Below are 20,579 nucleotides of genomic sequence, written 5' to 3'. Positions count from 1 at the left end.
AAACAGAGAAGAAGCCTACAAAGGGGGGTGTGGAGCCTGCGAAGGGGGGTCAGAAGGATGCTACAGAAGTTCAACAGAGCAGCAAGCCAGAGTCAGAGGCTGAGCAACAGGAGGAGGAGTTGGGAATGGATTCATCTAGAAGGAGTGGCGGGGCCAGGGGTGTCTTGTCGGGAGCAGAGAATGATGTGCCTTGGGCGGCACCTCTGTGGCTTCCTGCAGCGTCTAATTGGAGGGCTACTGGGGCCACACCTGTGTTCTCATAAGTTCCTGGAACAGTGCCTATGCCCACCGCTGGTTCAGTAATGGCACCCACGGCCCCTCCCCTGTATGATGGCAGGAAGAAAACCTTCTACACCTGTGCCTCTCACCTGACATCCATCACCATTTTCTTTGGATCCCTTACTTTTAGCTACATCCATTCCAGCTCCAGGTACTTAATAGAGCAGAAGAAAGCACCAGCAGTCTTCTGCATGCTCCTGGTCCTCATGCTGAACCCCTTGATTGATAGCCTGAGAAACAAGGAGGTGAGGAGCAGCTTCAGAGGGACATCTAAGGTAAGAGAGCTTTTCCACTACTCGCTGCCAGCACCTTGCAAAATGCAAAGACAAAGCTGAGAGAAAGGACCGTGGTTCTAAATCTCAGAATTGAATAGGAACATGTAAATGGTATGCATAATATTATCATGTATACTTTTCTTTTGTGGTATGCCAGTGCTATTCAACTAAAGCTGTGGTTTTGTACTGTGTTATCATTCATACTGTGAATTGAAATGAATGTATTAAAAAGGTCACAAACCCCTTGTTGTAAAATAATTGCTATTAAAAAGTTGGCTGTGTACATTTGTACTTTTTGTGGAAAGCTTCATGGTTTTCATAGGAATAGCTGAAAGTGCATTGTGTTGACGGAGGTCTCATCCATGCACTGAAGTGTTCTACCTTCATGTGAGAATCCAGCCAATGTTATCTGCCAATGTTATTAGCAAACTATAGGAATTCCAGTGCAATGAGGCATGCTGGCCAGAGAGAACACTCAGTTGGAACAAATGTGCACATAAAACATTTATTTCAAATGTTTCTGCTGATTTCCAGCTCAGTCCCTGGAACACCGGTCACAGTTTGAGAACAAGCACTGTCGGGTCTCGTACATTGTGAGCTCCCACCCGAGGGGACACTCGCCTGTTTCTCAACGCTGGTGCTTTCTTATGTTTTTTGTGGGTTTTTTTTTTTTTGTTGTTGTTGTTTTTTTTGTTTTTGTTTCTGTTTTTTTTTTCCCATATTTCCCATTTCCCACCCCACAAATCTGTACAGTAAGCTGCTAGGACGTCATAGAACAGAACCAGCCGCCCCCCTCATCCCCTCCAAGGTGGGCAGCCTCTCAGCGCCGCTCCGACGGGAGCTGAAGCTCCCCGCCGCCCCGCTCCCCCGGCAGCAGCCAGCGTGAAACTACACCCCCCAGTATGCCTTGCGCCCCGCTGTGCCCACTGGGAGCGGACGCCCTGACCTATTGCCGCGGAGCATACTGGTACGTGTAGTCAATGTCCCCGACTCCTACTGGCCTTGAGCAGCGCGAGCCGGTGAGGAAGGACTCCGTTTCCCGGCAGGCAACGCGAGCCCAGCAGGGGGCACGGGCAGAAGCCGCTCGACGACGAAATGGCGGTCGATAAGGACCTGCTGGAGTTGGATCTGTACGGCCTGCTGGGGGTCGGCGAGAAGGTGTCGGAGAAGGAGGTCAGAGCTGTATTGCCTCACTTTACCCTTCCCTTTTCTCACCGCAAACCTGTGGGGATGGATCTTGGCTTGGGAAGGGTGACATCAGTTGAACTGACCTGCGAAAGTGTTCTCAGCCATTCCTTCATTAGCCCTCGGAGCTCCGCAGTGTTTAGCAGAAATCCAATGACTAGAGAGCGATTTAGGTACCTAGCATCATAAGTCATCGCGTTAGTTTTGTGGATTTGCTATGGTGTCTTTATATTTTCTCTTTAACTTAATAGTTAGGTCGATGGTAATTGCCCCAATGACTGACAGGACTGAACTGGGAAAGTGGTCCGGTGGAGGGGAAGAAGGCTCTAGCACCTGAACGTGGTTAAAATAACGATTTTCTTTCCCCCACTTCAGCTTTTTCTTTGTTCTTTCAAGTGCAGCAGGTAAATCGTGGAAGCCAGAGACAGTGTGTAACAGCAAATATGTTGCCTTGATATGTTGCCTTGCACGTCAGATACAGTTCACAGGGCTCAGTGAGGTGAAGGACTTTGCTGTTGATTCCTGGGATGGGAAAAAGGATGAGGAAGTGGTGAAGTGGGTGTTACAGAGTGACTTAAATTGACAAGTGTTGTGTAGAGTGCAGTCCTTGATGTAAAATACTTGAAGCAATGCAAAGCCCACTGGTATTCAGAGGTACTTTGCCAGAAGAGACAAAGAAAGGGAAGCAAGGGTTACTCCAGTAACTGTTTATATGGCATGTTGAAGAGATGTAACTCTTCTTTACTGGGGTCTTGCTTATGGAAGGGATGGGATGATGTCTGCTAGGCTTCAGCTGCATTTTCCTTTCATCTGTTTTATCCACCAGGTTGTGCTCAGCCACCACTTATTCCATCCCATCTGAAAATTGTTTGGCATGCATTTTCTTGCATGTAGATGTTCCGCTGAGGAGGGAAACTCACATTATAAAAACTTTACTAGTGACTTAGTCCATAAAGTTGTAATCTTTTTCTCTGAAGTGTAGAAGTGATTAAACAGTCTTTGGTCAAAAAACTTCACCTTGCCAAGTTCAGTTGTTGCACAGTGGACTATATTACCTCTTTCTCAAATAACTGTAAAGAGTAGAGCATCTCTTTGGCTAGGAAATTGCCAAAGTTTCTGAACCGGACTCGACTTTGATCATATATTACATCACTATAATACAGTGTACCTTGAAGTAAAACTTCAAGCTTCAAAAAGCTGAAAGCTCATTTAAAATGTGGCTGCCTGCCTACTGTGTGTCCTAGGCTCAGATGCTTATCCTTATAGAACAGTGTGATTAAAAAGGGCAGGTTGCTTCACTGAGTAGACTAGTGGAAGATATTCTAACATGGTGTACTAATAGTGCTGTCAGCACTCTAGAAGTGGACTTTTCTATCAGGCATGGGGAGTATGCAGTAACATAAGTGAATGTTGGTTCAATCAAGCCTTCTGCTTGTGAGAGATGTGGTTTAAACTAAACAAAACAAAGGACGACAAAAACAAACATCCACGACTGAGTTGTAACTTTCTTGTTCCTATAGTGTTACTTTTTTTTTTTTAATTTTTTTTTTTTTTTTTTTTTTTTTTTTTTTTTTTTTACCAAGTTGCGTTTGTCAGCATGGACTAAATGAAAGCAACAACTGACAGATCTCTGGCTCTTGTAGATTAAGAAAGCGTACCGCCAGAAGGCCTTGACTTGTCACCCAGATAAGAACCCAGATAATCCCCGAGCAGGTGAGATAGAACTGTATGGCTGCAAGCTTCTCTTGTCTGTATGTGTGAAAACAAACTCCTGGAAGTGTCTCTGTTTAATTTCAGGTCTGTCTTTATGCAATTAAGAGAATGCCTAGATTTGTGTCATGTGACGTACACATATGCAAAGAACAGTGGTGGTAACTGGAAGAACGTTGTTCCTCAATGACTTCTCAAAATATTATTCTGTGTCTTTCATGTTCCAGATTGATAGGCTGTGCTCTTAAAGATTGAAGTTTTGTAGCTGTGGTATGGGAATTGTCACTATGAATAAAAAAGATCTTTAGCAGAAATAGGAATAGAGCTGGAGGTTTTGATGTATGCAGAAGGCTGGGAGGTGGTCTGAAGTGTATGAAGAGGCCTTCAGCTCATATGTGTATCCCTCAAGCAAGTGGTTCAGCAAAACTGATGTAAAAGGGGAGTTTTGTAGCTCAGGCCAAAAAGCTGTTAATGAGATGGTTATATTGAGATCATGTTTGCAAGGTTTCTCTTAATAGTAAAATTTCTGCTATTTTTGTTTTGTGATCTACACTGAAGTCTATGTAACAAATGTTCTTTCAACTGTGCAGATTTTGTTTGTAAGTTGGCTTGCAAAATGCTTTGGAAGGATTATTCTTCTTTCTGATGTTCTGCAGGTCTCTTTCAGAAGGGATTATTTTTTTTTCTGATTGATCTCTAGGCCACTAGCGTGGTTTTCTGTATCTTACCCTTTTTTCTTCTAATTCCCAGCGGAAGTCTTCCACCAGCTGTCTCAGGCCTTAGCTGTTCTGACAGATGCAGCAGCAAGGGTAAGGATGCCTATTCCTCAGTTATATTGGAACTGTATGGTGTTACTCTGCATGCTGGAGAAGTAGTAGAAACTCTCATCCTGTCTGGCCTGATCTCTTCTCCAGTAGAGCCTCTGTGAATGCAAGTCTTGTCTGTTATTACCTGTAGTCTTCCATGAGATGAAATAGCAGGTGCCAGATAAGAGCTTTGATAAATGTTTTTTCTGTTCTGATGTGCTGGGAGTAGCTCTGTTTGCACTGAGTGTGGGATACTGTCTTTAATAACATGCTCAGTTGGGACCTATCTCGTTTAAAGAATTCAATAACCACCAGTGATTGGTTCAGTTTCTGTGGCAGTGGTGCATTTGTGGTTCCCTTGATATCAAGATGTGACAAGTAAATAGTATCTAGACATGGGATCACTAAGGCTCAGAGCCCTTCTCTCAGTGGGGCACGAGGCTTTTGAACAGAAAAGCTGAGTCATAGTCGTGATCTCTGTCCTTTTGCTGCACAAACTTTGCAGGCTGCCAGATGTAGCTCGGGCTTCCTGTAAGGAAGTGGTTGAGTGCCTTCTGCAAGTCCTGAAAGTATTACATGTGAAAAGCAGGAATAAAAACAGCATGAAAGCGAGTCAGCATGAGCAAGTAATACCATCCAGATAAACTCAGGAGAGAAGGCATATTAAAATTTCAGATAATTTAAAAGCAAATTTTGGCAGACATTATAAAGGATAATGATATGAGGGATTACGGTAATGGTTTGAACAGATGTCAGTAAAGTTGCTAGTTTACCCCAGTTCTTAAGTCACTAATTGAGTGTTGATGTGCTGTCGCAGCTGAGGAATTCTGGTCGTCTTTGCTCTGATACATTTATGTGAGTCAACCATCTGTCTTATCAGTAGATCTTTTATATAAAATGTACCTTTTTCATCATAGAAGTTTGTTCTAAATCAAACTCGATTTGTTTTTGGTGCCTCTAAATTTACTTTTGACCTGTTCAGGGAAAAAAAAACAGAATATTTTTTTCACCTCTATAGGTGGGTGAGATTTTTTTCTACAGTGAACTTCACAGTTACTCCTAGATTTCTTCACTCTTTCAGGCTCAGTCTGGAGGTCCTTCTCATGTTTTCAGAGTATTTGTGTTAACTCCAACATTTTAAGAGTGCTAGCAAGAAGCAGGAAATGTTTCACCTCTTCTTACAGTGTTTCAGTAGCTGACCTCCCTTCTACTCACAGCTTCACATTTTATCCCTTTTGCTTTACCTAGTTACACTGTTCTGTTGGGTTTTTTTGACAGGTGGCATATGACAAAGTGAGAAAAGCCAAAAAGCAAGCAGCAGAAAGGACACAAAAGCTTGATGAGAAGCGAAAGAAAGTAAAGCTTGGTAATGAAATCAAAACTTCATTTTCTTTGGGCTTGGAGTCTTCATTAGCTGGATGCTTGTGTTTCTTTGATGCTGGAAGTCACCATGAATTGTTTTGTTGCTGTTCATCTGCTATGGCTTTTTCTTTTTTTTTTTTTTTTTTTTTTTTTTTTATTTGATTGCCCATCCAGTACAATGCAGAAGCCATGTGAAATCTCCAGTTGTCACAGCTAGCGATGATTCTGCTCTGGCAAGGAATTGGGGCTTTTGATGCCCATTAGGACTGCTAATATATTGCTGTGCTTGCACAGAAGAGCTATCATGTCTCTACTTTGAGTTTGTTATAGATGTAGCCAAGTTTTGGATCATTACACCCACCTCTGAACAGCAGTGAAAACTCTTTTTGGTTCGTTTTAATTTTGTTTTTTTCTCTGCAGATCTTGAAGCCAGGGAACGGGAAGCCCAGATCTGTGACAATGAAGAGGAGGAGATCCGGATAACAAGGACCTTAGAACAAGAAGTAACGATCCATTCTTAGATTTGTATGCTGCTTTTGACAATAACTGCTTAAAGTCTACATTCATAATGCAAACCACGTGAGTTGTGGCAACTCCGTGTAGCAGTCCCCCAGCCTTTTGGATTAATGGGCTCTGTGAAAGAGAGGCATGCATGACAGTCTGGCAAATGTCAGTCCTGCTTTTTGACGTAGCAGAAAATAACTAATTGGATATATGCTGGCTGACAGGGACTATGTCATTAGGAACAGGAGGAGTCTAAGTATTAAATAAGCACTGGAGCTGCCACAGTGGGGCTAATGGAAGGTTTACATTGGAAGATGGGGCTAAGTTAAAAACTGTCTTTGGCAGTCTTCAGCTGGCATGAGTCAAGCATGGAACTGTTCCCATGCTGTCTTACCTTTGCTCTAGATAATACGGTTGCGTGAAGAAGGCTCTCGTCAGCTTGAAGAGCAGCAGAGACTCATTCGAGAACAGATCCAACTTGAAAGACAGCAGCGCATCCAAGGTGAAATAGGTGAGACTGGAGTGCTTAGCCACAATGAGTACCCCTGGGTCTCCAACTTCTTTATAGATGGAGCAGGGTTTGCATACAGATGAAGCCTTTTGACTTGGTCATCTTGCCACATATAGGATCCTACTTAGACCTTTGCTGAGAAAAAGATTAGCATTTCTGTGAGGCTTTTTTCTTGTATGTGGCAGATTGCTCTTTAGCATATTGTTGCTTCTCTTCAATAAAGATTCTAAAGTTTTGAATGTAGATGGCCTGATGTGGAGCCCCGCAGCTGTGCTGGAAGGAAACCTAAAGTCTTACTTGTCCATCACAATTAAATCAGTCAGTGTTGTACACAAAACAGGGACTGATTCAAGGTTGCACAAAAAAAAAAAAAAATTGCCATCGAAGTTACTGACTGTATCCCTTTGAAAATCCTCAGTACCTATCACCAAGAAGAGATGCAGTGAAGACAGTGAAGTTTTGTATGGTGTACAGTTCCAGAGGTTTTACTTACTGGAATTTGGTTCTCATGCTTTTTAGGCATATGTGGTCCTCATCCCAGGTTTGTACAAAGACTGAGGACAAGTCTGTCAGGATGAGCAATGTGTTGTATAGTAACACAAAATTCAGGTGTTTTCCTGTTTAACATCAGCAAGTTATCATGTTTGAGATTATCTCCCTCTAATTCTTGGGGCTGGTCACTAGCTGTAATTAGTCCCCTTCATACACGATCAGATGAGATGCATCTAGAATCCCTCTGGTATTCCTGAATCTCATTCCCATCCACGTGTCTCTCTAGAAATTTGCCTTTTCTAACATTCTGCATCTCTGTGGGTTTCAAATGTACAGTTCTATATTTCAGAAAGTTTTATTCTACTTTTCAAAAGAAGATAGAGTGCTATTTAGAATTTCAGTTGAACAGAAAAACTTAATGTCTCTTGCTTCCTACTGCGTTCATTCTGGTTGAGAACTTAGGAGGTCTGTGGAACAGGAGCAGATCACTAGTAAGCACTTCACTATTGAGTATTTAGTTGTAAGACCCGATTAAATTCTTAGGCTGTGTCTCAATGTTGAGATTTTTTTTGTCCTCCCTTAGTTTTCCATGCTTGTTCCTACCAGTACAGTCTATTTACAGGGAGAAATGTTACAGGATCTAACAGATTTCCTTCGTGTGGTTTTCTTGTTTAGCAGTTTTCTGCCTTTGATCATGGGATGTCTTGGAATCATGGAAGGGAAGGATGCTGACATCCAATATTTACTTCACACTACAGTTTCTACTGATAACGTCATATAAGGCTTTTGGGGTGCTGAAGTGATGAACTGCAATAAAAATTGAGATATGCACTTGCTGTTACCATAAATACATTCGCAGGACAAATTTTGTGCTAATGCTATTTAGCTGATGAATTTTCACACATTCACCTATGTTCTTACATCTTTTTATATATATATATTTTTTCCTCTACACTCTTCAGGCAACCAAATAGGAAATGGAGCAGAAGGCAGAATAACTCCCAAACTCAAAGTAAGTCATCTCTATGAAGATGGCTTTGGCAAAAGACAGAATATTTGCAGGTTTGGAGAACAGAAAGGACTCCTTTGCTGAGCTGGCATGCCCTTTTGTACAGTGGTGGTGAAGATCCTTTAATGCATATCATGCAAGCTAATACCTCCCCATCCCTGCATTTAAAATACACTTCCTCCCCTATTCTTTTCTTCTCTTACTTTCTCATGTAAACATTTGAGCCTGAAATTGAATCATCTGTGCTTTAGGCACTGAGCAACATCTACTTATTACCCTGGTACAGCCATTAATATACCTTCAGGTACAGTTTTAACTCCCATGAGTCCTTCCTCACAGTTCCCCAAATAATTTGTTCCCTGTGCACACTGATATTGAAGTTATTTTCTTGGCCATTCTGGGACTGTAGCTGTAAATAGAAAACTTCATTACTCTGCAGGTGGTGTGAGCTGTGTTCAGCATGGCAGCATGTTCAAAAGCACAAAATTAACTTCTCACATTTATTTCCCAGCTAAAATGGAAATGCAGGAAAGAAGATGAGACAGGAGGGGGATATTCAAAGGAAGTTTTACTGCGGATGCTGCAGAAGGTTCTGTCCCATGCTTTTCTGTTACTTGATGTTCCCCTGCTTTCAGTGCTAAGGGAGGACAGTAAATTCTGGAAAGCCCCATATAAACCAGAGTAGCTCATTTTCTTCTCTTGTTGAGCCCTCTCATTCATGCCATTTTCAGAGATCGTCAACACAATCCATTTGTTGTGAACTGTTTCTGGTTGCCCGTTTGCCTTCTTCCTAGCAGAGATCCCCAGTGAAACAGAGCAACCGCAAACTCTTCCCCTGAGTAATTTATGTCCTTTATAAATGTTAGGCTGGCTCTCTGGTTATAATGTGCACTTTTACCTTTACTTAAAGCACTGTATGTTAACTTCTGTGGGGAGTTCAGAGGCAGAAACAGACAAGCCTTTGATAAGATTAGTCCCAGCATATGGTCTTCATTCAGATGAATATCTCCTGTCACTGAGTGAAACAACCCTCTTACCTTGGGATTTGCTGGAAGCGAAGTTTGTAACCATGTGCAGCTTCTGCACTGTTTCCTGGAGGGACAAACTATGACAGATTGGGATCAATGGAAGCATCATGTAAGACAGAAGGGGTGACAGCTCAAGTCTCATGTCTGTAAAGACACGTTTTCCTTGCAGTCATGCCATAGGTGAACTTGACTTTTCTTGTGGGTCTGTAATTAACTTTTCTTTCTCTCTCCTAACAGTATGGCGACGTGCTAAATTTGTTGATCTCCAGTAGGAAGGTTGGAAGTGCAGTCGTGGAATTTGCTACTGTTAAAGCTGCTGTAAGTCTGGTGGAGACCACAGAAGCGTGCAGTGGAGAGTGGGCAAGAAGGGGGTGATTCAGAAGGGAAGGGTTAGCTGTCTGACAGCCTAGAAATGCTGCCTTGTTATTAAGGCAATGGAGAAGGGTAATGAGAGTCTAAAGGTACAGACAGATGAAGGGAGTGGCAAAGCTTGAGGCATAAATTCAGAGCAGATCATGCACATAAACAAGTAGGCTGTGCATGTAAGCTTCTGAGGGAAGAGACACTGCTTTAAAGGGCAGGCACCAAACTATTTAACCAGCTCTCACTGGGGGTGATGGGCTTAATGCATCTTAGGGATTATATCAAGCATTTGCAGTTTAAAAGAATCTAAAATGCCTTAACTCATGATGAGTTATAATAATTCATGTTACTGTGGAAATAAAAGTAATCTGTACAGTAGCTACTGTAATGAAATAAACCTGTGATGTTAGTAGTTCCATCTACTTGAATTTACAAGGGTTTTGTTGTTTTTTGTAACCAGTTATTTCACTTAATCTATCCAAATAATTGCAAAAAAATAATAATAATAAAGCAACCAGAAACCCACAACTGTCTGTGCTCTGTTTATCAGAAATGCTGGCAGCGATGTTTTACCCATCCTTGGTGCAGAAATGAACCTTGAAGGGTGCTTCTCATGTAGGGAAGCTGTGAAATCTTCATTGACCTTGATAACAGGCTGAGATAGAAAAACTCCTAGGATTGTGAGCAATCTATGAGGGAGTGTGACCAAAAATTCGGATGGTGATGATGGAATATTTTCATTGGTAGGAAATGGCTGTGAAGAATGAAGTTGGCCTGACAGATAATCCTCTAAAGATTTCCTGGCTGGAAGGCCAGCCCCAGAGCAATCCCAGCTGTGTCCTTTCTGACAGCAGTGGTCGGCCTAGGACTTCACAGGTAAGGAGAATATATGCAGCTGTTACTTAAATCTGTTTCTATAGCAACCTAAACTTAGGCGTGCTTTGCATATATGGTAGGATGCATTGATCCCTAGAGAAACAAGAAAATAAACTGATAGAGAGATGACTGGCTTCTTGATGAAACTTTTTATGCTTAGGCAGTGACTTTTTTTTTTTTTTTTTTTTAAAGGACTTTCTGTCAGTGTAGCAATACATTGAGGTACAAGCTACTTGAACAACTGGATGTTTGCACAATATCCCCCTCTTAAAAGTGAAAACTAAGGATGCTCCTTGCTCAACACAAAGCCTCTAATTCCATTCTTCTGTGAATTTAGTGTAGTGTACTTCAACTGTGAAATCCTTTGGCAGGTAGTTCACTGAAAGAGGTATGGAACCTTTAGAGAGGTTTAGTTACTGCATTCACAAGAGGGTGAAATTTCAATGCTAAAAGCAAACCTATGTTCTTAGGGTCTGCAGGAGGAAAACTAAAATAGTGTCAAATTAAATATTCTTTTAAAGAGCTCTTTTCTGTTTTGGTTCTTCTTTACTAGTGTTGGTACAGCTTGGTAGACACTTCAAGTGCAAAGTATTTGCCAACTTCTTGGTTATTCCGCTGGATGTTCAATGTGAAGCTGCTGCTGAGAATTTTGCGTATTATCTCTTTTGTGATTGGAATACAATATGTAGTGGCTAAAACATAGAAAATGTCTCCTCTAATGTGCCGTGCTGCATGAAATTGTTGGCCATCAGTTACCTTGTGCTTCTATCGCCTGTTTGGAGTGGGAATTGTATCCACTTCTTTTGGAGCAGAACTATTCTGTGTTATAAAGCAAAGTGTAGTATATCTCGTGCTCTGCCTGTGTTCTGATCTGGGTAGTTGCTTCTTTTCTGAGAGAAAATGTGAAGGGGCCTGAGATCCTCTGGCTATTTGAATTCCTATTCAAGTTTCATGTGACACTTCCTCTCTTCTCCTTCACTGCCTCATGCTGTACAGGTACCCTCAGACCATGCATTTACAACCAAAATACTGTAGCAGTTTGTAAGATTGTTTAATATTTTTTCTCCTGACTTCTCAAGTACTGTATTCACATGTCAGAATGCCTTGCTGCTATCCTAGTTCTGCTTTTTTGTTCTATGTTCTATTTTGAACAGCATGGCCTGAGCAGCATCACTTCTCAGACATTTCAAGCAATGGCAGTTTGAGGATCATAGCCCATAGCCAAGCAGGTCTCCATGCACAATGAGTCCTGCAGGCAGAGCAGATTCAGAAAGGTAGCCAAAATGCTTTGGAGAAAAGCAGGATTCAGTTGAGTGTATTTGAGTATCCCTCACTAGCAGAGAACTAGAACTGGCTCTGGAGAGCTCATTCATACCTAAGAGGAGGAGAGGGGAGCCACTAGTGCAGAGGTTGGTAGTGTATTCTTACCTGTGCATTTTCAAGTATTGAAGACTTATTGTTTGATTGATCTTGGCTTGTTTCCATGACGAAAGCTTGTTAATTTGAAACTGCAGTGTCCGCCTGCTGTGAAGGATTAGATGGTGGAGCAGCAGCAAGGGAGGACAGGCTAAAGCAGCAAATGGAGTTCATGCTGTGTGGAGCTGGTTACTCTGTTCGATCCAGCATAGCTTCATCATTACATTGTTTGTTCTCTAAATGATGAGTTCTGGACAGTGATTTGCAACCTTTTCCAAGAGCTACGCTTCTAATGCTTGTGTTCTTTCTACTGCTTTTATGTGTAAGCAGCAGTGACTTCTTTAATTACATTGTTGTCTTGCTGTCTAGGGTAAGATACCCAAGCTGCTCCGGTTTGTTTTATTATTTGCTTCATTAGGCTTTCCCAAAGTCCTGCTTTGGGAAAAGAAGCAGCTCAAAGCTGCTGCTTCTGCGTGGATGTTTCCAGAATGTACAACTTGGTAATCCCTTCTCTTGACCTTACTGTTTCTAGCTGTCATAGCTGTCTTTGCTCTCAGCTCCTCAGTTCCAGTCTTCCAAATGACATTTTTCAGTTATCAGTTGACATTGCCGCAGTGTACTACCTACCTTATCTCTTTCATACACAGTCTGGCTTTCCATCCATCAGGGGCTATGTTCTTTCTTTCAGGCTCATTCTGATTTTAAGCTGCCCTCGCTTCCTCTTTGGTGTCTCTGGGCAGCTCCTATTTTTGTCCGATTCCACCTTCTGTTTGCTCCCACTCTGTGCAAATGCAGCTCCTTCCCTGCTCTGCTTCAGGAGACAGCTGAAGAGCTGCACTGTTCTCATGGCAACACGCTCACTACCCATCCTGTCTGTGTTCCATGCGTGGGGTTGGCAGCCAGGAGCTGTGCACCAAAGACCACAAATAATGGAGACCCACAGACAGGCTACACCAGGACACCTTTGGAAGCAGTTCCTAGGAGAAATCAGGGCTGACTGCTGAAACATCACGCTGTGAGGAGGCAGTGAGTTGCAAATTGCATACCTCCACAGTTTTTGCTGACCTGTTTCATCCCATGGCAAAGGATGAGTGTTGTCCTTCCTAGACAACAGGAGGGTTAAGCTTTACAAATTAGAAAACTACAAAAGCTGTGGTTTGACCACTGTTACTTTAGGATACTTGAGAGCAACAACTATTTGATTGCTGCAGCTCTGATTGGTTCAAAGCACACAGACTGTGTAGTGCTGTGAGAACTATTGTGTACACTAATTTTATATTGTTTTGTCACTACAACGGCATAAAGTGCTTGCTCATGGGAAAGTCATCATTGCACCTGGTGGTGTCACCCTACGTGCTCCCGTTCACTTTTGACCATCCATTCAGCCACAGTAAAGTGCTGAGAAAAGCTTTCTGTCACATATCCTGTTGCAATCTTTTCTAACCTTTGAGGCTTCAGCAAATGTATTATATTATCTGACTTCACCAGATTCACATCAGGTTGTTGGCTGAGTTCAATGCCTTCTCTGGGATTGCACTTTGCTGTTTCCAAAGCTCATGTTTGTCTGGGTCCATGGGATTTTTGTGGGTTTTTTGTTTTTTGAAGAGCATTAGTTTCTTATCTAGCTATGAAAACAAGATAAGGCATTGATGACCCAGTAGGTTGTGCACTGTCTTTTCAGCATGGTAGTGCCTAAGTTGTACTCAGCCTGGCAGAGCATTTTCCACCTCACAGAATGAAGAATTGTGTTCCTTTCTACACTGGATGTTGGTCCTGATCTGTCTGCTGCACTCTCCTTCTCAAGGGAAAGTGGGTATGAATAGCTCTAGCCTTTTCCCAACCCAGAAAAACAGAGCTGCTTTTCCCACCTTCATGTATGCCGCAGGTGGCAGAGAGGGTTGATCTTGATCACTACAGATAAGAAACCTATGCTCCTGCTACCTGGCCTTTGTTGTTTTGGCTCACTACCAATGAAATGAGGCAACAAGGCACTTCCAATCACAGAAACATTTATTCTTCCGTGTCTGTACAGCTGATAGGTCAGTGCATGCTTCAGGCAGCAGTATCTAGAGAAATTTCTTCTGCTAGTAGACTAAATAAACTGCTGTTTCTGTATTATGAGCTTATATAGATGGTTACCTGTTTGCAGGCTGCAAGTACCAACTGCATTTGAATTAGGGGGAAAAAAAAAAGAAAAACTCACATAAAAAGAAATAAAGGGAGAAGAACAACTTTGATTTTTTTTTCACATCCAAACATGTTGGGAGCAGAAACCATCAGTTTCTGTCTCTTGACCCTTGCCATAGCTATGGTTTTGAGACAGTAACACTGTCTCCTTACAAGCTGCCTGCTTATCCACAAATTATGTATGCTATACCCCTTTCTGTCCAAACTCTGCAGTGTCACAGCCACATCCCCAAAACAAGTCTTCAGTTAAACAATACCAGTCTTCAGTGAGGAGGAGGTGCATAGGCAAGGGTGAGAATTTCCCAGTGTGGAGAGTGGAAACTTGCACACAAGGTTCCAGAAGACAGGGCTCTCATCTAGGCATGGAGCCTGTCAGTTCTGCTCTGAAGGACTTCTTGATGAGGACAAGAACAGCCTGTGACGGGTAAGGCAACAACAATAAAACAGACCACGCGCAACAGGGGTGCTGCAGTATCCTTCTTCCTGTTAGGACTAGAGAAACTGGCACCAGCAGCAGGTAAATCTGATACATTAAGTCATAAATACCTTCAAATGGCATAATCTCTTGGATTCTGTTTCCTGAGGGTCTGCAGAACATCCTCGAGAAGTGATAGCCCCAAGTCCACTTTGAAGGACAGGAAAGGATCAGACAGGTCACAAAGAGTGGTGCTGTTCTGGGAGCCAGTCTCTGAGGTCACGCAGTCTGTAGCCTGGTCCTTGTGGAACTGAGTTTGAGTGGCTTTGTTGTATTGATGAGAAGCACCAGAAAAGGAGACATCAGAGTGAGAATCTGTGTGATCGATGATGTTAGGGCAGCTAGAGCTGTCCAGGTACAGCCGGGGTGGCTTAGGAGGTGCTTGTGCCTTGGCCAGGTTTTGCTCACTCTGACACGACAGGTAATCAGACTTGTCCTTCAGATCCCTCAAGCATTCCCTCTTCTGGCACTGTCCATCACTGTCCAGTGTGTGGCTGTTCTTGTTCAGGATAATGACCTGGTTGCCCAACTTTTTGTGTCTCCTGAGTGAGAAACGTCTGAAGAATGTTGTAGACTTAATGGATCCTCTCCGCCAAGTATCCATTCTGATAAAAAGCAAAGAGAAAACTGCTGACTCTTCACAGTCAGGTGGTGAACTTCTGTCACAGGCTCAGCAGCAAGTCGCACAACAGGAACAACCTCTTCTTTCCCTGTTCCTGTAGCTGGAAGGAAAACAGAGATGCTGGTATTGCAGGAAATGCAAACTTCACACTATATCTCTGTATTAAGGAGCAGTTGACCCGTCTGGTATATTAGGGAGTCTTGTTCAGTGGAGAAGGAATGGTGATGTCTGAGCTTGTTAAATCTGTGCCACAGAAACAAGCTGATGAAAAATAGCAAAGGCACACAGTCACCATGAGAACAGATTTAATCTAGCATCTAGAACAGAAGGGCACTTTGATACCATGGTAACCAGCCACCTTCATGATGAAGGGCACAGTATAAAAATCTCAGTGGGTGGTTAGGAAGGGAGCTGGTGACTCAGTAACACTGAAGAAAACCAAAGAAATAGTCAAAGGTAAATTTAAAAAAAAAAAGAAAACAAAACAGTGATGTAGAAGATGAGCATTAGGAAAATGGAATGCAAAATAGACTTACGGTATGTCGGAGCTGCACCTGAGTCCAACAGGCAGAGAGGAGAAACTGCTGATGTACTGAGAGAATGGTGACCACCATGCTCTGAGATTCTGGAAGAAGAAAGTCCAGGGGCAATTCAGCCAGGTGGGACCTAGAGCAATAAAAATCCACAATGCCGCCTTCTCTTCATGTGCCTCTTGTCACTGCTTCCCAGGCTGCAGTTCCTTGTGCATATGTATTTGTTTTGAGCCAAGCCCTTGCTGAGTCAGCCACGTCAGAAACTGGGTTTTACACAATTGGTAATTGCCAGGATTGCAGGAAGTAGGTGTAAAGTGGCAAAGCATCAGCCCACACTCTGCCTGAGGAGAAGGCAAGCTCGCTCAGAGACAGGCACCCAGACTGCTTGAGAACTGTCAACGTGAATGTCAACTTGGAGCCCATCTTGAATCAGACTGCTTCTTCTCTACTGCCACTTCTAATGGCTTGTTTTATCAGCAAGACTCCCATACAAGGCAGAAAATAATCTCATCTGTTTTAAATTTAAATCCAGAGCATGAGGTAGTGATTCAGGTTTGTATGGGTGACTCATTTGCATGAGTCTCATGTAGCCTATTTCATTCAGCCAGGCAGATGACAGTAAATATCTGTGGTTAGTGGACAGGAACTTTGAAGAAACCTTGTTCTGCCACTGAAGGCTGATACAATCTGTTGCTTTCTCAGACACTGTGAAAATCTGTGCTGTACAGTACTGAAAGATTATTTCATTCATGCAGTTCCAAAGATACCAATTACAGCATATTAGTTTCTTTAATTCCCCACTCTAAGTTTCTCATCTACTGTGGGCTTCTATTTTGTCCTCACAGCTAGGTACTCTGCAGCTGGAGTAACTACTTTCCTTGCTCCATTTTCCTGCAGAACTTTTGCCAGTCTACTGTCTTTTCATCCCTTCTAGTTTCTATTCAAGATATCCTTTAAATCACCACTAAATTTAGTTCCTAGAAAAATGAATTTGAGGGGTTTTTCTTGTTTGTTTGTTTGTTTGTTTGTTTGTTGTTCACTTTTTATCAAGATGCTCATATTTCTGGCTAAACTATCAAGCAAATGAGATGGATGTTTCCAAGCACTGTGGCACTTCAAATACACCTGAAATCAGTAAGGCCACTTACTAATATGAAATGACTTTGGAAAGGAGAATGGCAAAGCTACAATTTTGCTCTGAGATACCAGCTGTCATTTGCTGCCTACATTTATTAAGTAGTATGCAATCACCTCGTAGCTGACATGACAGTTACTATCACACACTGCAGAAAGGCTCCAAGAGCTTTTGGGAACTGAAACTCTTGTGCCAGGTTTGGGAACATACCTGGTTTTCTTCTGTGCAGCTCCTTCCATAACTAAGTCACAAAGGTTTGGTTTTTATGGCGTTAGCCTTTATAATGAATGAAGTGTGTGCTGGACTTTGGGCATCAATGTTTTACTTGCAGAGGAAGCTTGTCATCCAGAATAGCCAACCACAACAAGGCAAGCCGTGCTTCCCCATCTATCCTCACTGTGAGAAGCAAGAGATTATTTCAGACACCCTGATGGTTCCATTCTTTGTCTCAGGACTAGCACTGTCAGGGGTCAGCACTGTTTCCTATGAAGCCACCTGCTTTCTGTAGGCAGTTTTCCCACCTTACCCAATTTCCCTGGTGTCATAGTCCACTGAGCTGCATTCCTGACTCAAATGTGTGTTGTTGTGAGTGTGACTTTGGAAAGGAGAATGGCAAAGCTACCATTTTGCTCTGAGATACCAGCTGTCATTTGCTGCCTACATTAGAAGGGGACTGTGGGGAGTCAGTGACTTTGCAATGTGCACTATCCTTGACGTGTTGCAGTTGTTTTCTGCTCCTAGGCATCTGTGGTCTCTGAGCGGGATTATGAGAGCCTGGTGATGATGCGGATGCGCCAGGCAGCAGAGAGGCAGCAGCTGATTGCACAGCTCAAGCAGGAAGATGAGGAAGAATCTCACACCTAGCATGAAAGTATGGATTCTCCCCGCCCCATCATTCTTCATTTCCAAAGCTGTTTCTTAACTAAGGCAATAAAACTCCTTTTTTTAAAAACTGTTGTATGTGCCTGCAGCACTTTTCAGAGAACGGGAAAAGATGACTGCATAAGCTTCAGTGTTACCCTGTTAGCCTCTGTGTTCAGCATAGCTGTCTGATCAGAATTCAGGATTTGAGAGGTACTATGAGAACAAACACCAAACTTCTAAAAAAGTGTCGTAATTCCTGAAAGCTTGCTTAAGAACTATGGATCGAGAAGTCTTTGGCACCAACTGATCAGAATAACCCACACAAAGATATCAGTCTCTCTAGCGAAATGTTTTATTGGTGTTACCTCTACATCAGGATTGATATACAGTCCCAAACGATGCAGCATTGCAACTGCTGCCATTAGGTTTATGTAGCCCATAATTGAAGTGTTTACAAGACCTGTTTGTGCTGATCTAGGGCTACTTTGGGAATCAATGTGTTATGTTCAAATGGAACTTGAGACAGCAGCATCAGGCTTTCAAACCATGGCCCTGACTGGGAGGGAAGCTGGTCTTGCTGCTCATGAAGAGATTCTGCAAGAGCACTGTGTAGGTTAAGCAGTTTTTACTTTCATTTTGGAGATGAGATAGTGCACCTATCACTCTTGACCTCCATACATCCCCTCCAAGATCTGGAAGGAGGTTTGTTCTGAATTCACAGTTCAGCACATGCCCATTGAGACAGCCCTGAGGAACAGACAGCAAGGCTGTGATTTGAGCTCCTTTCAGTGCACGCTAAATAGATTATTAAATTGCAGAAAGATGGTATTTGCCAGACTGCATTCAATGAATGTAGAGTTAGAGCCATCTGCTTTATGTGCATGATATAATCTGGACTGGGCATACCTTCCTCCCCCCAAGGTCTTAGGAAATGGCAGGGATGCTGAGTTTCCATTAGGTGAACCCTTGCTTCTGCACTGCTTCTCCCCTGACGCCTGAGTGCCTGGAGTCTGGGACAGAAAAGAATTACTCAAGGGGAAAAGTTTGCTGTCAGTCCGGTGTGAGATGATCCCCTCAGCAGGGCCTTGCTGAGGTGGAATGCAGAAATCTTCTTTGCTATTCCTTGTGGAGGCACCACACCAGCGTCTGGCCCACACCCGTCATGCTCACCACCCGGTAACCACAGGTTTCCAGCTTGTTCAGGACTATCCGTGGTGCATCATTCACATAGTACTCCCAGCTGCAAGTGGGAAAAAGAGGAAAGCAGGGATGAAAAAGGATACAAAAATTTCCTTGTGGAACTGGGTCTGCCTCGCTAATTAACTGGTACGAAACACTGCATGGGCACATCTGGCAAATTGCCTGTGTGATGCAACACCTTGGTTAACCAGATGGGGAAGACCAAAATCCACAGCTTCCAAACCAAGGAGAAAGCTGCTCAGAATGGAATTTGATCTTAAATTGGAGTGTGGTTTGGGGACTGGTTATCCAAAGCCACATGCTGCTTACTTAGCTGAGCTTAAACCACAGCTACGGGAATCATATCTCAGAATTCATGGAAAAAGAGAATGGTCTCTGCAAAGCAGGGAAAAAATGTAGGACAGCAGATTTACAGTGTTGTAACAGCAAGATCTTTTTTTCTTTGTTGTTCCCGTGTTCCTGCAGCTTGCAGGCCTGGTAACTCCCTGTTATCAGACCCTGTTTGCTGTTGCTTTCAGCAGACCTCAATTTACATGGCTGGACTGTTCTGGAAGCTTTTTACAGAACAACTAATCTGTTTTAAAGGTGTAAAATACCAATGTTCTGCTTTGCTCTTACCATAAAGAATAGCACAACACAGGCATAAAACTATTTGAATTAGGTTAGGAAGTGGCAGAACTGAAATGGCAAGTCTGTCCTTTAATGCTGGATTTGGCAGCCTTTCTGTTCCTTTAACACAGTTGTTTGGGCTGCAGTATTTATTCAAGCAGATGGGATAAGTTTCATAATTGTGTAACTCTTAGATGACTCACCGTGCCTGATAAGCTGATAATGATGGGCTGTGGGATGGTTGATGATCTCGGTTGGGCATCCTAACAAAGACTTCCCTGACTTTCATGCTAATAATAAAAAAAGACCCAAAAGCATTTCCAAAGTTGCTAACATTGAAAAACATTTATAGTGGTGAGCATTTTTAAAGCATAAAATGTCACTCAAATGTGAAGGTATTTTTCCAGCTTCTCAAGACAGAGTATGCAATAATTATAGATGTGGTATAAAGATAATATCTATTATTATAGTGTCTTTGAACTTAATGCTTTCTCTAAGAGGCTTGCCACCTCCAGATTTACATGTTGGAGATGGTAAATATTATTGCCATTATGCAGAGGAAGTAGCTGAGGCAGGGGCTGTTATTTGTAGGAACCTAAACTGGAGTGACTGAGCTGAAAGCAGAAGGCAAGCTAAGTGGCCTAGGGCCTTAAATACAACTCCACACTGAGCAAAACAAAACATCTTGCACGATGTCTACTAAGTGTGCCACCCTCTTCACAAGCGAGCAGTCTGAATCAGGATGGGGACATTTGTAAAGTCTTTCAGCCTGAAGCCAGTAGGGGACAGAGGTCATGCTAGAGAGGAGAGGAATTCTTCACGTGCCCATTGTATGTACATGAGCCTTTGGCTCCCAGGTATGCCAAAGGTAGGTGAGTGAGCACATGCTGTGTGTGGGAGTGGGGCTACAGCAAGAGCATCCTAATGCAGTGACTTTTAGTCTGATTTTAGATGGTTTGCTATTTAAAAGTAGCAGCATTGATTGATAGCCTTTATTATGACAGGAGGTGGAGGGGACATTGTCCAGCATCTACTCAGAATCCCATTTTGCAGTAGCCCAGGGTTGGCTTTGCAACCCAAATGTCCAAGCGTTCTGCCCCTGCACATTAAATAAGGGATGGAGATAAGGGATGGAGGA

General features: G+C 42.8%; 2 protein-coding genes across 4 annotated transcripts; one reads left to right on the top strand and one right to left on the bottom strand.

The window, feature by feature from the left end:
• The first annotated feature begins 1,600 nt into the window (after positions 1–1,600).
• On the top strand, positions 1,601–17,720 carry DNAJC17 (DnaJ heat shock protein family (Hsp40) member C17). 3 transcript variants are annotated; one of them, XM_042891021.1, is made up of 11 exons: positions 1,601–1,727; positions 3,383–3,452; positions 4,200–4,258; positions 5,534–5,621; positions 6,038–6,120; positions 6,527–6,632; positions 8,087–8,136; positions 8,645–8,722; positions 9,399–9,479; positions 10,272–10,400; positions 17,510–17,720. In XM_042891021.1, exons 1-11 carry the CDS (start codon positions 1,650–1,652, stop codon positions 17,630–17,632), a joined length of 945 nt encoding a protein of 314 aa, XP_042746955.1. In that variant the 5' UTR covers positions 1,601–1,649; the 3' UTR covers positions 17,633–17,720. The 3 variants fall into 3 exon arrangements, with proteins under 3 accessions (XP_042746955.1, XP_042746956.1, XP_042746957.1); XM_042891022.1 differs by having other exon boundaries at positions 17,493–17,720; XM_042891023.1 differs by lacking the exon at positions 17,510–17,720 and adding an exon at positions 10,593–10,901.
• CUNH15orf62 (chromosome unknown C15orf62 homolog) lies at positions 13,838–18,747 on the bottom strand. The gene is made up of 2 exons (XM_042891024.1): positions 15,637–18,747; positions 13,838–15,200 (listed from the first exon to the last, which is right to left on the bottom strand). Exon 2 carries the CDS (start codon positions 15,080–15,082, stop codon positions 14,552–14,554), a length of 531 nt encoding a protein of 176 aa, XP_042746958.1. The 5' UTR covers positions 15,083–15,200; positions 15,637–18,747; the 3' UTR covers positions 13,838–14,551.
• Positions 18,748–20,579: the final 1,832 nt, after the last annotated feature.

The sequence above is a fragment of the Lagopus leucura genome, unplaced genomic scaffold, assembly GCF_019238085.1.
Source record: "Lagopus leucura isolate 7727_CA_CO unplaced genomic scaffold, USGS_WTPT01 34080-0_obj-0_obj, whole genome shotgun sequence".
Taxonomy (NCBI): domain Eukaryota; kingdom Metazoa; phylum Chordata; class Aves; order Galliformes; family Phasianidae; genus Lagopus; species Lagopus leucura.
This window is presented reverse-complemented; position numbering and strand designations above follow the sequence as displayed.